This window comes from Aulonocara sp. 'chitande type north' Nkhata Bay, linkage group LG15, assembly GCF_057382095.1.
Source record: "Aulonocara sp. 'chitande type north' Nkhata Bay isolate Kocher_YH1m ecotype deep benthic linkage group LG15, A_spYH_male_GT1.1, whole genome shotgun sequence".
Classification (NCBI taxonomy): domain Eukaryota; kingdom Metazoa; phylum Chordata; class Actinopteri; order Cichliformes; family Cichlidae; genus Aulonocara; species Aulonocara sp. 'chitande type north' Nkhata Bay.
In genome coordinates, this window is record NC_141358.1 from 7715519 (window position 1) to 7732134 (window position 16616).

At 37.8% G+C, this 16616-nt stretch overlaps 1 protein-coding gene across 1 annotated transcript; it reads right to left on the reverse strand.

Moving 5' to 3' along the window:
* Positions 1-1368: 1368 nt before the first annotated feature.
* LOC147312423 (G protein-coupled receptor family C group 6 member A-like) lies at positions 1369-16369 on the reverse strand. The gene is made up of 10 exons (XM_086264422.1): positions 16219-16369; positions 9107-9218; positions 8157-8420; positions 7909-8075; positions 6572-6577; positions 6428-6534; positions 5406-6155; positions 3144-3359; positions 2669-2795; positions 1369-2501 (listed from the first exon to the last, which is right to left on the reverse strand). The coding sequence occupies exons 1-10, from the start codon at positions 16367-16369 to the stop codon at positions 1369-1371; spliced, it is 3033 nt and encodes a 1010-aa protein (XP_086120548.1).
* Positions 16370-16616: the final 247 nt, after the last annotated feature.

Consider the following 16616-nt stretch of genomic DNA (forward strand, 5'->3'; position numbering starts at 1 on the left):
CCATCATCTAATTGAATGAATGTGGCTACACTAATTTAATAAATGTGTGAAGTCATCATATTGACAAAATCTGTCCAGACTAACAACATGAAATCAACAGCAACTATGTTACCTCAGCTGCTAGCATGTTGATGTTCTGGAGTCGCACAAAGCTGGATTTAAGGAATAACTGTTTAAATTAAAGTTTTGAGAACATCTTTAATGCCATCTTGTCCAAATACATAACATGACGTCGTTGGGTTGGTTGCTGCTAATAGACTTACATTAGTTAAGTTTAGCTAACTAGTGAACGAATCAGTGACTCAGTGAAAAATAAGGAAACTAAATAAAAAGTAGTGTAAAGGAGATCATTTTTGTACTGATCAGGCTGCCACAGTGAGTCGTTATGTTAAAAAAAAGCCAAGGATATGCTGTCCACTTTGTCCACTTTTACTCTCTGACTGTTAAGCAGTAAGTGGTTCCTCGTTGTTTGGCTAACTGCACTGAAACGGTAAAATCCACCTGTTAGCCACCATGTTCAGGCTTGTAAAGCACTTTATAAATGAGGACAGTGTGCAGGAGAGCCTGTTTGAGTCAGATTTCCTGGTAATTCAAGAGAACGACAAGCTGGAGACAGACACAGAGTATTCCTCCTTGGGCCAGGTGTACGAGCAGCAGAATCAATTGATGAGGCATTGTTACATATTATAATAATGGTCTCTTACACAAGGACATTCAAACAGTTTACTATATGTGCATCACAAAACAAACATGACTCAATTTCTTACTGAAACATGGTCGGGAATCCTTGCAACAAAAGAAAAAAGAAAAAGAAAAGAAAAAAGGAGTCTCTGAGGAAGAGATGCAGTTAGTTTTGGAGATCTTTTTTTCTCTCACATCATCTCACTAAGTGGATTGTTTCATATTAGAAGTCAGGAAAATCAAATGTAAGTAAAGAAGAAGGATTTTTTTTCCTATGGAGATGCTGATGGATGTTTTCAATTATAAAGTGTTTTAAAAACCTGAACATTACAGCTAACAGGTGGATTTTCTTTCTTTCTATTTTTTTTTTTTTTTTACATAAAACTGCCTGCTGCAGCCAGGGGCAGAACAAAAGTGATCCCCTTAGACTGTGTTCTAGTTTTAGTCTCCTTAATTTTCACCAAACTATTGGTTCTGTCACTAGTTAGATAACATAAATTAATGTAAGTCTATTAGCTGCAACCAACCAACCAACCTGGATGATGTCACATTTTTTACTGGCACAAGATGGCGATAAAGATGTTCAACAACTTGATAAACAACTTTAAAGACTTAAAAATGCATAGACTCTAATATTTAGTCCCCTTTACACTCCAATTGTTTGAATACCTTTTTAACTATTGTGAATCATTTGATTAGTGATGGTGGTAAGCTATTGTATCTCTGTAGGGTCTTCTTAGTGGATTTCAGGTTGTTTTCAAGGACATTATTCCATGAGTTTGAGACTGGAAAGAGAGAGTTTGAGGAAACACAGGGCGGTGTGACTGAATTCCAGTTATCCTGTGACTCAACTGATGCAGATAAAGTAGGGTTTTCAACTCTGTTGGATGACAGCTCATCCTCACTGCCTTTGTGATCCATGGAATAATTCCTAATATTGCAACGGAACGCTTTCTCTGTGTTTGCTTCCTTCTTACACAAAATTATGTAGCACTTTGTGAAAAATTGACAAAACAAGATGCCGTAGCATGAGATGAGGATAACGATCATCTCCACTGCTGGAAGATATTTGCCTGTGACATTGACATAGACTGGGCCAAACATGATCCAGGAGATGAAGTAAATGAGCATTGCAAAAGTGATGAACTTTGCATCATTGTAACTGTCAGGCAACTTTCGTCCCTTAAAAGCAACACCAAAGCAGATGAGAGCCAACAGGCCAATATAGACTAGCATGGCTCCAAATGCAGTAATTAGTTTCTCATTACAAAACATCAGTTTCATGTTGTCCTGTGTGATCTCTGAGTCAATGTATGGAGGACCGTGTACAAGCCACATGGTGACAATAACCACTTGACCTGCCATGCAGACTGCAATAATGAGGTAAGGCTTGTAGAGCTTCTTCAGCACACTTTGAATGACCGGGTCAAACTCAAAGGCTAAGACGATCTTAAAGGACTTGACCATGATGCAGGAGACACACAAGGTAAAACTCAAGCCAAACACCACCTGCCGTGCTTGACACTGATAGCTATTGGGTGGACCACCAAATAATATAACACTAGTAAATGTGATCATAAGGGAGAGGAGGAGAATGATGCTGATTGGGCCAACAGATGAGCGCACAACAGGGGTATTCCAGTGTGCAAGGAAGATGATCCCAACAACAATGGTAAGCACTGCTCCTAAAGAAGTAAAAGACAGCAGCACAATAAGATATACATCACCCCATTTCAGAAAATCAGTTTTTCTGGGTAAACACACTGAACTGGTGTTTTTGGAGTAATAGTTTTCTTTGCAAGGATGGCATGTCTCCGAATCTGGAAACAGAGGACAAAAGGTCATGAGAATATTTAACTTGGATTCAAATTCCTTGAGCTGTCAATGCAACAGACTGTGTAATATAAGCATTTCAAAACACTTGTTTTCATAATATTTTGCAGTTTGCAACACAAATGGAGTTAGGAGTTGTTTTTGTAATACACACCATTGGAGTTGGAATATTGGTTCTCAGCACAGGGTTCACACTGATAGCAGCAACCAGGCTGGCCTGTAACTGAAGTCTTCCTGTAGCCAGGCCTACAGCTGTCTGTGCACCTGGAAGTCACATTTCCCTTAGAGAGGAAAGAATCACCATCATGGCCGTCAATTTTATTTACTGACCATATGAAATCATACCCCACCCCACCCCCACCCTTTTATTTTTAAATCAGTGTGGCATATACCATCTGTTCTTAGACACAAGGGTTTGCACGTTTTTACACACTAACATATACATTATCAACAGAAAAAGAGACTAAAGTCTCAATGATGGCAGTTTTTGCCATGTGCAAACTCTTAAGTTAGCATGTTAGCATATCAATATTTGCTATTATAATGGAACCCAGTACCAATGATAAAAGAATAGTGTAATAAAAGAGTTAAAGAGTAAAATAACTTGCCTGTGAAAGGTAAACACTTACTATGTGTCTCTGAAGAGCCTGTTGTGTTTCCTGTGAGGTGAAAGTCAGATTCTGGTGTTCTATACTGTAATAGGCTAAAATGTTGTTCACATCTAGAGAATCTTGAGTCTGCTTCCACAGGATGATATCATATCCAGAGTTGAGGTCACCATGGTGATCAAATGAATAACTTTTTTCCTCCATGTAGAACGTTGCCTTCCGTAAAGCTCTTCGTAGCTGAAGTTTTGAAAACACAAATTAAAAATAATTTACCTGTAGCGGTTAGAAAAATTAACATTTATCGAGGATTGTGTTTCTGGCCACTTGTTCAATATCTAGTACAATACATATACACAAAAATATACAGTGGGTAAAATAAGTATTGAACATGCAACTAGTTTACAAATTAAATATATTTCTAAAGGTGCTATTTACATGGAATTCTCACCAGATGTAACAACTCATCCAATCAACACGTGCAAAGAAATGAAATCTAGTGCTCTAATCGGGGGCTACAGTACTATAAAGTCATTACGAGAAGATGCGACCTGATTATTCAAGAATGTGAATTCAGTTCTGGATTTAACATATATATATAGAAAGACAGAAATATGGTCTCTCTTTCTATTCCTGTTAGTACTCTTGCTTTGGCATTTTGGATCAACTAAAGACTTTTCAGGTAGTTTGTTTGGAAATCCTGCCTAGAAGCAATAAATGCATAAACTAGTTTTTCAGCTTCAGTCTGAAACAGGATATTTCTAATTTTAGCGATATTGTACAAATGGAAGAAAGCAGTCCTACATATTTGTTTAATATTCACATTGAAGGTAATATCATGGTCAAAAATGACTCAAAGAATCCTCACAGTGTTGCTGGTGGCCAAGGTAATGCCATCCAGAGTAAGCATCTGGTTAGGTACAATATTTCAATGCCATTTCTTTTTTTTATGGCTGAGTACAATAACCTAAGTTTTATCTGAATTTAGAAGCAGAAAATGAGAGCTCATTTAGGTCCTCATGTCTTTCCTGGCATTCCTGCAGTTTAACTAATAGGTGTGTGTTATCTGGCTTCATGGATAGATAAAGTTGGGTGTCATCTGCATAGCATTGAAAATGTATGCTATGCCTTCTAATGATACTGTCTAAGAGAAGCATGTATAATGTAAACAAAATTGGTCTTAGCATGGAGCCCTGTGGAACTCCATAATTAAGCTTAGTGTGTGAAGAGGACTTTCCATTTAGATGAACATAATGGACTCTATTAGATTAGAAAGATATGATTCAAACCACTGCAGCACAGCATCTTCAATATCTACAGCACGCTTCAATTGCTGCAATAAAATATTATGGACAGCAGTGTGAGATGCTGCACTGAGGTGTAGCAAAACAATCACAGAAATGGCTCCACTGTCAGAGGCCATAAGAAGATCATTTGTAACCTTCACTAAAGCTGTTTCTGTACTATGATGAGCTCTGAAACCTGTCTGAAACTCTTCAAACAAACCAATTCTCTGCAGAAGATCTTTCGGCTGTTTTACAAATACTCTTTATAGAAATAAAAGGAAGGCTGGAGATTGACCTATAATTAGCTAAGACAGCTGGGTCACATGATGACTTTTTAAGTAACAATTTGAAGGCCTGTGGTACATAGCCGATTAATAATTGATCATGTTTAAGAATAAACATTAACAGTAGTACTTCTTTGGGCACTCTTGAAATGGGGACAAGTTGATGGCTTGGAGAAAATAATTACAGAGGTTTCAGAAAAAAAAGGTGCTAAAATGACCTGACCTGAATCCAGTTGAAAATCAATGGAAAGAACTAAAGCTCAGAGTTCACTGAACCTCCAGGATTTAACTGGTGTGGAAGAATGGGCCAAAATCTCACCTGAGCAATGCATGCGACTAGACTCCATACAAACTGTCATCACCGATGAAGGCTTTTGTACGAAGTATTAAAGAAATCTCAGTAAGCGTGTTCAATATTTTATTCCTGTGTCATTTCTCATTATTACACATAAGTTAATTCATGGAATTGGATTATGAATTATGGAAAGAATTTCATGTCTATAGCACCTATAGAATTATATATTTAGAATATAGTTAGAAGATTGGTGATGTTTCAATACTAATGGGTAAGTCAGGTCCTCTGTGAGACCTGACACGCCTCTGTGGATCATTTATGTGCTTCAGTATTAATAGAAAATAATGAATATAGTTTCTTAGTATTGAAAGATTTTCTAATATGCTGTGCTGTATGTGTTTATGTGTTTCTGTGCTTTTACCTCCAATGGCTGTAAGGGCTGTCTTTTACAGTTCCGGTTAGTACAGAGGTCTTTAACAGCTTGAGCTATTGCTTTAACTGCCAGCTCAATACTGAACACAGCATATGGATATATCAACTTCTTTAACTCTTCTGATGAATTCGTCCCATGCTCATTTAAAAAATTAGACAAAAATGTGTTGTTCTCGTGGTGGTTGGGATTTTCATCAAGGTCATCGAGATATCGCTCAAACTTGGTTGTGTTTCCAGATTTAAGAGTGATCCCAAAGATTGTTCCTATGTCACTCAATTTGTAGTTCTGAGAACTCAGTACTTCAGGTGACTGTGACCAAATATCACTGGCCAACCAAACTTTCCCTCTGGCTTGAGGATATTTGAGAAGTTTCCCAAAAATATCTATCATACAGTAAGCTTTGACAAAGGAAATAATAACACTAACATTTCTATTATCTATGATGCTTTTGATTGTAGAGTTAATTTTCTCTTCAAGCAATTCATCATTTAAAGCATCTGGAAGAACAGAGACAAAGGCGAAGCAGATGCCTTTTTTGGTTGCATGATGCCAGAGGCGTTCAGTTATATAGCGACCGTATTCACTATCAGTTGCTACCACACCGACCCAAGTCCAACCGTAATGATCAAGAATCTGGGCAATGGCACAAGCTTGGTGATCATCTTGTGGTACGGTCCTCATAAAGCTTGGAAAACGGGTTTTATCACTCAGGAAACCAGAAGTTGCACCGTAACTTATCTGTGGAAAATATCACAAAACATTATGAAGTGAAACAAACATTTCATATTCTGTCTGTACACATATATCATTCATTTTTAGACTAAGTGTGTCTGTTTCACCTATTTTCAATTCTTGTTGCTAAGCTATACTATTTGCGTTTTTGTTGTCTTTTTTTGCTGTTCATCATATCCATGAATGCAAAATGTATCATCCAAATATTAGCTGCTAATGTTTGTACAATTGATTTTACATTTAGGGTTAGGTAACATAACCTCAGAAGTCGGTCATACCTCAGGGATGTACTCCAGATGGAGCTGACCTGTAACGCTTATGGATATCTCTGAGTAGTAATCACCAATGACAACTAGGACAGGTGGAGAGGATTGCTGTGCACAAGCTTGGCGATTATTACCTACAAATGAATTAACTGATACTATTACCTTCATTTAAACTGATACACACACAGTGTTGAGGACTAACGGAATACATGTACTGGTGTTACATATTTAAAATACAAAATATGAGTAACTGTATTCAGTTACAGTTACTGCTCAAATAAGTCATAATTAAAATACAGCTACTTTGTTGAAATACATGATTGCACGGCGGTCTTTTCTGTTTCATATGTTAGGCTATCCCTTCTCTAATTTTGGTAATTCCACATATTGCCGGAAATCCAAACAAAACACGCAACAAGAGGCTCTAATGTAAGCGCCTTGTTAATTTTGGTGGCGTCAGTTACACAATGAACCCAGAGCCAACACAACAGAGCCAGCAGTGCACAGGCAGGGATGGATTTCTTACTTGGAAATTCCAACACCACTTCACAAAGAAAGGAATGGATGTAATCTGAGAGTGCAATGCAAACTCTGTCTGCCAGCAACCAAGCTGCTCTCAGCATGAAAATACTCCAACCTAAAGAAACACCTGGAAGTAAGTTCTTTTTTAAAAACTAACATTACCCTACTGCAACTACCTTGTCATAGTTGTGGTAGCTACCTGGGTTATGTGCCACTTCAGTATCTTCGATGTACTATTGCTGTGTGATTTATTACTATTACTGAAGGCTGGATTACAGGCTGCATGACAACCTGCAGAAAGAAAACATTTTACTGATACAGACATTGTTTTCTATATCAGATCACTGCAAGAAGTGCTGTCTTACCTAATGTCCACCCTACTGTTACTAATTTTATATTAAGATTTCAAAATCTAGTTGGTATTCCTTTCAGAACTGCACATGATTATTTGCAGCTAGCAGGTTGTTAATACTATCCATCAAGTCTAATAGTCTGCGGTCTCTGAACTAACCTCAGCTAACGCCAGCTAACAAGCTAAAAAGCATGACAATATATCAAGTAATCCAAAGTATTCCAAATACATTATTCACATTGAGTAACTTAAGAGAATACACAGACAAAGAATGTATAAATCTTTACTTTTGTTAAAAGTAATTTAGAACAACACTTAATTACAAGCCAGAGAAAGTAATTTGCTACACTATTCGTTACACTACTACATTACTTCCTGCTGATTCTGTAAAATTACCTGAAATGCACGGTCCCATAATTACCAGTTACCAATATAAATATAAATATACAACTTTTAAGAAAATGTTCACAAATGCCTAATTTAGTATCCATTATCTCTCTTAGTTGATGTGCTATGTTCCCATGATGATCTCCAAAGAAAATTCAATTAGTAAGAACTATTGCGTGTCAAAAATGATTCTCAAATAACAAGGCAGATTTCTATCCCCGAGAGAACTCACTGTTTCTCATCATGAAGGCCTGGGTTTGTATCAGGGCAGTAGTAACGTCCCCACAGGAGTCAAGTATGAGGTATCCCAAGGTGAGGTTTCCCAACTCTCGCTCCTGATTTATCTCCTCCAGTGCGTGCACCATTATCAGAGAGTGGACCAGACGAGCTGTGCTAAATCTGTACAACACAATCAGATATATTATATATAAATATACCCTAATAAAATGTGTACAATGATCAGTTGTGTATGTGTATTACCTGTCACATGTCCGGTTTTCACGGCCATCATCATTCACAGTAACAGTAACGCTTTCATGAATCGGGAACAATCCTCCGATAATGATGTCACCGTCTGCTGTGGCTTCATTGGAGCATTTTGTACCAGAAAAGTGATGTGATAAAACTGCAAGAAAGATGCTGAAAGAATTTTTCATCTTCCCCGTGTGCTTCTTATGAGTGTAAATGAGTGAATCTTCAAAAACTTGCTCTGAAAAATAATTTGTGTGTATCTCTTCAGCATTCCTGCAAAAGACAGAGGTGTGGTTAAAGTTCTTGAACTTGAAATACTATCAGTTCTTTCATTTTTTTTCTTTTCTTTTCTTTTTTTGGTCACATGGGGTTCGATGTCACTGAGAAATGGGATGTCCTTTTACTTTCCATTTACTTTACTTACTTTTCCTGGTAATTATTTTTGACAGGTTTCACAGTTGTGAGCTATAAAAAACAAGTGATTTATGAATTATTCGGACTATAGCAGCTGTAGTTTTGTTACACAACATATATCCACTTTGACAACTCTGGTTACAATTGAGTCGAAGTATTATCAGTGGTTGTACTGTTATGTAATACTGACATATTATGCATCTGATACTTAGCAAGACAATACCAGGTATTTTCCCAGGAGGATTAAAAATAATTCTATAGCAGTCAAAGGAAGCAAAAAGGCTCTGATATATTAGCCGCCATGTATGTCTGCAAATCAAAAGTTTTCTTACTTGTTTACATGCCCTGCCTGGTGTCTGTTGGCTGCTTTTCTGACTTTGTTGTCCCCACAAAACATTTGAGATTTTTATTATATTATTACAAGTAAAACTTTGTTATATAAAGTAGTGTCAAATTCATATAGGTTTTTATATTTCTGTACTTAACTACATTGATTTGACAGCTGTTGTTGGTTTGAATTAGAGAATGTATAATTTTGTGCTTACACATCAATTGCCTTCCACTTTTCTTCAGGGACACCTGAGCGAGAGCCCATCCCAGCTGACATGGAGCAAGAGGCAGGGTAGAACCTGTACAGGTCACCAGGCTGTTGTAGTTCTAACCCAGAAAGGTGGACAGCTGTTCATGCTCACAATTACACCTTTGCCCAATTCAGAATCACCAATTAATCTTCCCCCATACATATCACTGGATTGAAGCCATGCAAACACATGGATGACATGCAAATTTTACACAGAAAGGCCCCAGCCTGGATTCAAACCCTGGACTTTCTTGATGTGAGACAGCAATGCCAACCACTGTTCCACCATGCCACCCCATTAAAAAGTTTCACACAATAATTCCTCAGCATTATTATGTCATATTTGTACACATATATGTACAAATATATCTTAACACTCCTAAATGGCAAAAAGGTGTCACCCACTTGCATTTACGATTAGTCACTGTAGCCTCAGTTTACTGCTCTTTGTTGACTTCTACTTCTGTCTTCAACTGTAGTTCTGAGGTACTTGTGCTACATTTGAAATTTTTATTACTTCACAATGCTACTGCGCTATTGTATATTTTAGAGGGCAATGCTTTTTTTAAAAATGCTAAATTTCTTAGAAACACAGAACTACTTCATTAAATACAACAAAAATACATCTGTAGTAAAAAAAAAAAAAGAGGAAGAATTTGGGCAATATCACGAAGTCATTGAATGCACATGTTTGATACTGTATAGGAAATAAAGATTCTGATGGTAGAACTTATACTACATAATCCAAGACTTTTTTCTTTATTAAGTAGCCTATACACAATCTCACCATACATAAAACTGAACGCATTTAAGTAAAGGTTCACATTGTATAAGACGTTCAGTGGGAAAGACTTGGAGTGGAATTGTACAACAGCGAGAATAACTTTGGTTTAAAGAAAAAAAACTGAGGCAAGGTGGCCACAGGGAATTATGGAAAATCATAATATTGTTTGAAATGATAAAAGTCATAATTTGCTTTTCAAAATTGTGAAATCAAAGTAATTTTTTTAATGAGACAAGAAACCACATTACGCAACCGACACACAGTAAAGTGGAAGTTAAACAGAAGCATGACGCTATCAGTCACATTCATAGATCTATTCAGTGGACTGAACACTAGTTTCACTACACATTTCTTAGAAAGCCTGGATAATTATGACAATATCGTGACTCTAGAACAAAATCACAATTATTTTCATATAACCAAATATCTCGGTGCCAATTACACAAATAAAGAAGGAAATTGAGGAAACTTGGAAAAAAAATAATGCAACCAGATGCAAAGTCTTTATTGGTTTCTTTCAACTAAGAGATGATGCACTGTACTATGCAGAGACCAGATTCAGGAGTAGATAATTCTTAAGTAAAGCTCAGTTTTAGATTAATATTCAGATCTATCAATGTGTTTATTCTAATAAACCATATGTTATTAATTTATTTTACTAATGTGGGCAGCCTTGGTCTTCATAAACTGACAATCTGTTGTTGATCTGGTAATTACATTACCTCTGCACCATTTAACCATAACATATACTCAGATTTATTATATGTATTTAAACATGACATCATCTCTAAAAGGGATTGCTGTACTTATTTGCAAATTGATTTACTTTCCCATTAGGTATTTCGTCTCACCACATCAAAATGAAAACAGTGCAACACATGTTTGCACAACGCTGACAATCAAAGCACTTGATGTACACCCAGCTGATACCCCTGTATTAAAAATAAAACAGAATTATAACAGACTGTCAATTTAAATCTGTTTGCTTGTCGTAATGTTGGAGTTGTGCTACGTCTTACACAAACAAAATGTTAGCATGCTAAAAGGTAGCCAACAAGTAGCCCTGAATATAGCATGCAACAATGGCTACGTTCACACCGCAGGTTTTAATGCTCAATTCCGAATTTTTGATCAAATCTGATTTTTTTGTGCGCTTGTTCACACTACAAATAAAATGTGACAGCAAACGTGCTCTAGTGTGAATGCTCAAAGCGGCCCCCAAAAGAAGAAGACGCAAAAGGAGACGTCACACACAACGCGCTCTGTTTAGACCCAGACCAAACAGTATTGTTTGACTGATTGACATTAATATAAAGACTTGTTTCGGACTTTACGTTTCCCAATTTTGCTCTAAGTTACTTTGTCATTTAGATATGGCCTAATAATTATCTTTATTGCTGTTTTAGAGAGGAGCGGTGCTTCAAAGGATAGTCGCAGATTTCTGTCAGAATCTGCAGATTATACAGTACAAATGAAATGTTCACGTTTCTCCAACGTTGTCTTCCAAACAGTTTCACTGGATGGCCAGCAAGCGTTCGCAATGTCTTCTCCAGTGCTGATAATTGGCGTCTGTCTTGTGTCAGTGACGTAGAAGACGGATTTAATGCGACATGACCATTCAAACAGCAGCCGCTTTCTAAAACATCAGATATGTATCGGATTCAGTACCACGTACGAAAGTGACCCAGACCGGATTTGTGCTGTTCACACTGTCAAACCATGATCGGATATGGGTCGCATAGGGTCAAAAAAGTCGGATTTGATGCACTTTCGCCTGCAGTGTGAACGTAGCCTAAGTCTAATGGTACTACCTTTAATTTTAAGTGGGATGGACCATTCACAAAATGATCAGAGCAGCTGTCAAGAGATTTAACTAAGGATGGCATATTACAGTCTCAGCAAAACAATAGAGTAGCATGCAGCAAATCACCAGAGTTGGTGAAATTCAGCCCCCTTTTTTTTCCAAGTCAGTCCAATATTGATGACAAATCCTGCTAACATGGACTATAGATAACCTGAAAATAATAACCATGAATGAATATTGGAAAAATCAAATAACTTGCCAGTGGAGGGAAATACTTACTATCTGACTGCTGAGAGCATGTCTTGTTTCCTGTGAGGTAAAAGACAGGCTCTCTTGCTCTATACTGTAATGAGCTACGATGTCGTGCACATCCAAAAAATCTTGTATCTGCCTCCATAGGATGATATCATATCCAGAGTTGAGGTCGCCATGCTGATCAAATGAATAGTCTTTTCCATTCATATGGAATGTTGCCTTCCATAAGGCTTGTCATAGCTGAAATTGCACAATGTGGAAAAATAATATTAAAATAATATACATAAAGCAGGCATGAGAAGCGTTTTAGCAAATAAGATTTTGAATATAGGATGTGTTTCTGGCCATTTGATGAATAGAAGAACAACATCTACTCTACTTTTAGCTCTTTTCTGGGTTTCTGCCAAGTCTTAGCATTTATATGCTTCATTATTAATAGGAAACATAATTAGATAGTGTTAAAGGATTTTCTGTCAAGCTATTTTGTGTATTTATGTTTGCTTTTGTGTGCTTTTACCTCCAACAGTTCCGGTTAGTACAGAGGACTTTAACAGCTTGATCTATTACTTAAACTGCCAGCTCAATACTGAACATTGCATATGGGAATATCATAATTTTTTTTCAGGAATTCCTCAGTCAGAACATGGTATATTATGTTAAGGTGGAAATTAGCAAGGTAACTCCCTGCTAACTTCTAACTCTGTTTAACTTGATAAATTCTATTTTCATGGATGCCTGGATGCTAAACTTAATTGTTACACCTGGTAGAACCTCCACACTGATAATTCTATTAAAGATAAAAGAATTTAGACAGTTTTTAACTCTCAGTAATGTTGTAGTGTTTGTTTGACTTTGGAGCCAGTGATGTCAGACCTAAAGATTGGATAGTATGAGGAGCTTAGATATCTGAAAGGCACTATCAATTCTCAAGGATTTTAAAGAAATATACTGTATGCCTCTATCCAGTGTCATGATCCTGGACTCTTTCATTTTGTTGACATTTGAAATTCTTCTTTATTATTTAATATTCCCTTTGGTTCTTAGTAGAGATGGACCAATCTGATATTACGTATCGGTATCGGTCCGATACTGACCTAAATTACTGGATCGGATATCGGAGAGAAATAAAAAAATGTAATCCGATCCATTAAATATCAAAAAAGCACCTCACAAAACTTGCCACATGGCATAACTCGGTTCATAACCGTAGGCGGCTGTGGCGTGTGAGACCTGTCAGCGGTCTGGTTGAGTATTTGTAGCCTCGCTACCAAACTGGCATTTCATCTCCGAGAAGGTTATCCCAGAGAGAAGTAAAGCAAGTGTGTAAGTTCATCTCTGAATGTTTGTAAAGCATTCCAGCGTTAAGCTTAACAACCGATATATGGAGCGACTGCCTCTCTCTCTCTCCCTCTCCTGCTGCTACTTCAATCATGAAACTGATCAATGATCAGCTGATCGGCTTTTCTGTCACGAGTCCGTCTCTGTTGTTTGTTTATCGCCCACTTCGCGCCAGAAAAAGGAAACCAGCGGCTGAACAACAGCAGCATCATGCGGTGGGGGGTGGTTCCCTATTTTTTTTGCTGGGAGTTTCCAACCCTATTAGTTAGGTTGCTTACTCTTTAAAATACCAGAATAGGGAAGATGGAGTAGGTTTAAGTTTATTAGATTGATCAGTATTGCTGAACTATGAAATATTTTGGGTGCAGTGTATTTTTTGCATACAGGTATAACAGAATAGCTTTAGTGTTTGTTTGTTTTTTAAATTTGAGTATGAACTTATACAAAATGCAGCAAGATATTAAAAAAACAGTTTTATTGATTAAAAAACACACTATATCGGATTCATATCAGTATCAGCCGATATCCAAATTTATGATATCGGTATCGGTATCGGACATAAAAAATTGGCATCGTGCCATTTCTAGTTCTTAGTTTGATTGTTCATGGTTATTTAATCGAGACTTTACTAAGAAACTTTTTTCAAGAAACTGTTTCAGTTCATGCTGATTTCAGTTAGCATTCTGCTTTAGGTTATCTGGTTTAGTATCTTATTCTTGTTAGCCTTTCCCATCTGTGTCAAGTTCATTGTGTTAATTTACTCCCTGTTTTGCCTTGATAGTCTTTTTCACTGAAGCTTTAGTTCTGTTTCCATTGTCATGTCCTCTGTGATTAGTTTTTAGATTACCTGTGTTCTGCACCAGTTTCCACTTACCTCATTACTTTTTAAATTTATTGTCTCTGGTTTATGTGGTTCTCTTTGAGTTCAGTTTCTGCCTTCTAGGAATGAGATAACATTCCTCTTCCAACATTCCAGGTCTCTGTCTGGTAAAATGTCTGGTCTCTATAACTCCCAGACATTTACAGGATGTTGTTTCATAGAATAGTGCTACACAGGGGCAAACATGGCTTTGTCCTATCTTTTCTGAGTCATGATGTCATTAAATTCTAAATGGCACAATTTTCTGGGTATAAATGTACTCAGTTCTATTCCTACTGGCCTTAAAGACTGGGCAAATGCATAACTCGTCATTGCTTCTGCAAGTGACAGACAATGGTGCCTGTAATCAGAGCTGCACACCTGTGGTGAGTGAAGTTATAATTACTCTATAATTACTGTTTGTGTCTTTGTTTTTCAACATGCCAAAAGATGTAAGCCGATACGCCTTGGTGTGTTTGTAATGTCTTTAGCCTTTCATTACTTTTTCAAATGTACTTTGAGTTTCATTTTCTTTCCTGCTGAAGCTTTGTTCTGAACCATTTACCCAAGCATGGATAATGTGCATTAATATCTTGCAAAACCAGATGAAGCATTTCTTTCAGGCCACCAGCTCACGGGTCATGACTCAGACATGTAACATGTTTTTTTTGTTCTTCTAGATTATGGTAAATGGCCTGTACTTGTATAGCGCTTTACTAGTCCCTAAGGACCCCAACGCGCCTTACACATCCAGTCATCCACCCATTCACACACACATTCACACACTGGTGATGGCAAGCTACATTGTAGCCACAGCTGCCCTGGGGCGCACTGACAGAGACTTATATTATTTGGATTATACTAAATAATATAAGTTCCTATTCAGTGTGTCAGTGTAAAGACATATTTCCAGTTGCCTTTTGAATACCCAATAGTACTATTATATGTCACAGTTCTTAAGCAGAGCCACAGCAGCTTGTTTCATAATGATTTTTCCCTTTATTTTATATTTTATATAATTTGTTAAAATGTGAATTGTGTTTAAGCTAGCTAACTACCCAAAGTAAATGTGTTTTATTTTCACACTTTTGCACAAGTGCCCATTTTTGTATCCATTACATATCTTACAATTAATATGCTATGTTCCCGAGTGATCCCAAAAATGTAATTAATAAGGTCTACTGTATATAACAAGAGACATTTCTCATCTTGAGTACTCACAGTAATTCCTTGTGAAGGCCTTGGTTTGTATCAGGGCAGTAGTAACTTCACCACAGGAGTCAGGTATGAGGTAGGTAAGCCTAAGAGGCTTTTGACTAAAATGTTTTAAGAGCTGTTTTATCTGCAATGTCTCTCCGAGGCTATATTTAACCAGGTAAAACCAGATTTGTTGCATGGGTTTCTCCTTTAGATATTCCTTTGATCCCCATTGTCTAATTTCCTAGCTGTCTGCTCAAAAAAAAAAAAAAAAAAACCCAACAGTGCTGTATTACAAAATAGCAGTTGTAGAAACTGATCATCCCCAAGAACTCCTGCACCGTTTTCACCGACATGGGACACGAAACCACACTTTCAGCGGAAATGTGGCACCCCAGGAAATCCAGAACGGGCAACCTGAACTGGCACTTGGAAGGTTTACAATCAGGCCGTGTGCCGCCAAGCACTGAAAATCCTGACGCAGATGGGACGTGTGCTGACTCTCAGAACAGCTGGCCACCAATATTTCGTTAAGGTACATGAAGTCGAAAGGCAGGCCGCACAACACAGAGTCCATCAACCGCTGAAAAGTCTAGGCAGCGCCTTTCGGGCCGAACGCCATGCGCTAAAACTCAAACAGGTCGAAAGGGGTAATTACAGCAGTTTTGGGAACGTCTTCGGCACAGGAACCTGGTGATACCCCTGCACCAAGTCAATTTTAGAAAAAAATCGAGGTGCTGGCAAGGTGTGTGGAAAATTCTTGGATATGGGGAATGGGGTAACGGTCGTTCTCCGTGACATTATTCAAATGGCAAAAATCCCCGCACAACCACCACCAACCATCTGATTTGGGCACCATGTGTAGCGGAGAGGCCCAGGCACTATTCGAGGACTGTACAATGCCGAGGCGCTCCATGGCCGCAAACTCCTCCCGAGCGACGGACAGTTTCGCAGGGTCGAGGCAGTGTGCATGCGCAAACACCATTGCCATGTTCGAGAAATTCGGAACAGTCAGTGAAGGAAACTCAAAAAACAAACGCTGAAAAACATTCCCCAAAGTCACTAAATTAGCCTGATTCAGGGGCTCAATGGCCCAAGTGAAACAGGGTATTGAAGAGAAGCACAGGGCATCGATTAAGCATCTGTTAGAGACATCGACCAGCAGTCCATGGGCACAAAGACAATCGTCGCCCAATCGTCGCTACATTGTAGCCACAGCCGGCCTGGGGCGCACTGAC

What these genes read in the sequence shown, in the direction of transcription:
- LOC147312423 (XM_086264422.1), bottom strand. Translation starts at nt 16,369, where the DNA reads ATGGCAATGGTGTTTGCGCATGCACACTGCCTCGACCCTGCGAAACTG. An exon ending in AGCCCTTACAGCCATTGGAG is followed by an intron (nt 3,360 to 5,405) that starts GTAAAAGCACAG and finishes TCAAAACTTCAG; the next exon opens with CTACGAAGAGCTTTACGGAA. An exon ending in CCAATATTCCAACTCCAATG is followed by an intron (nt 2,502 to 2,668) that starts GTGTGTATTACA and finishes CTCTGTTTCCAG; the next exon opens with ATTCGGAGACATGCCATCCT.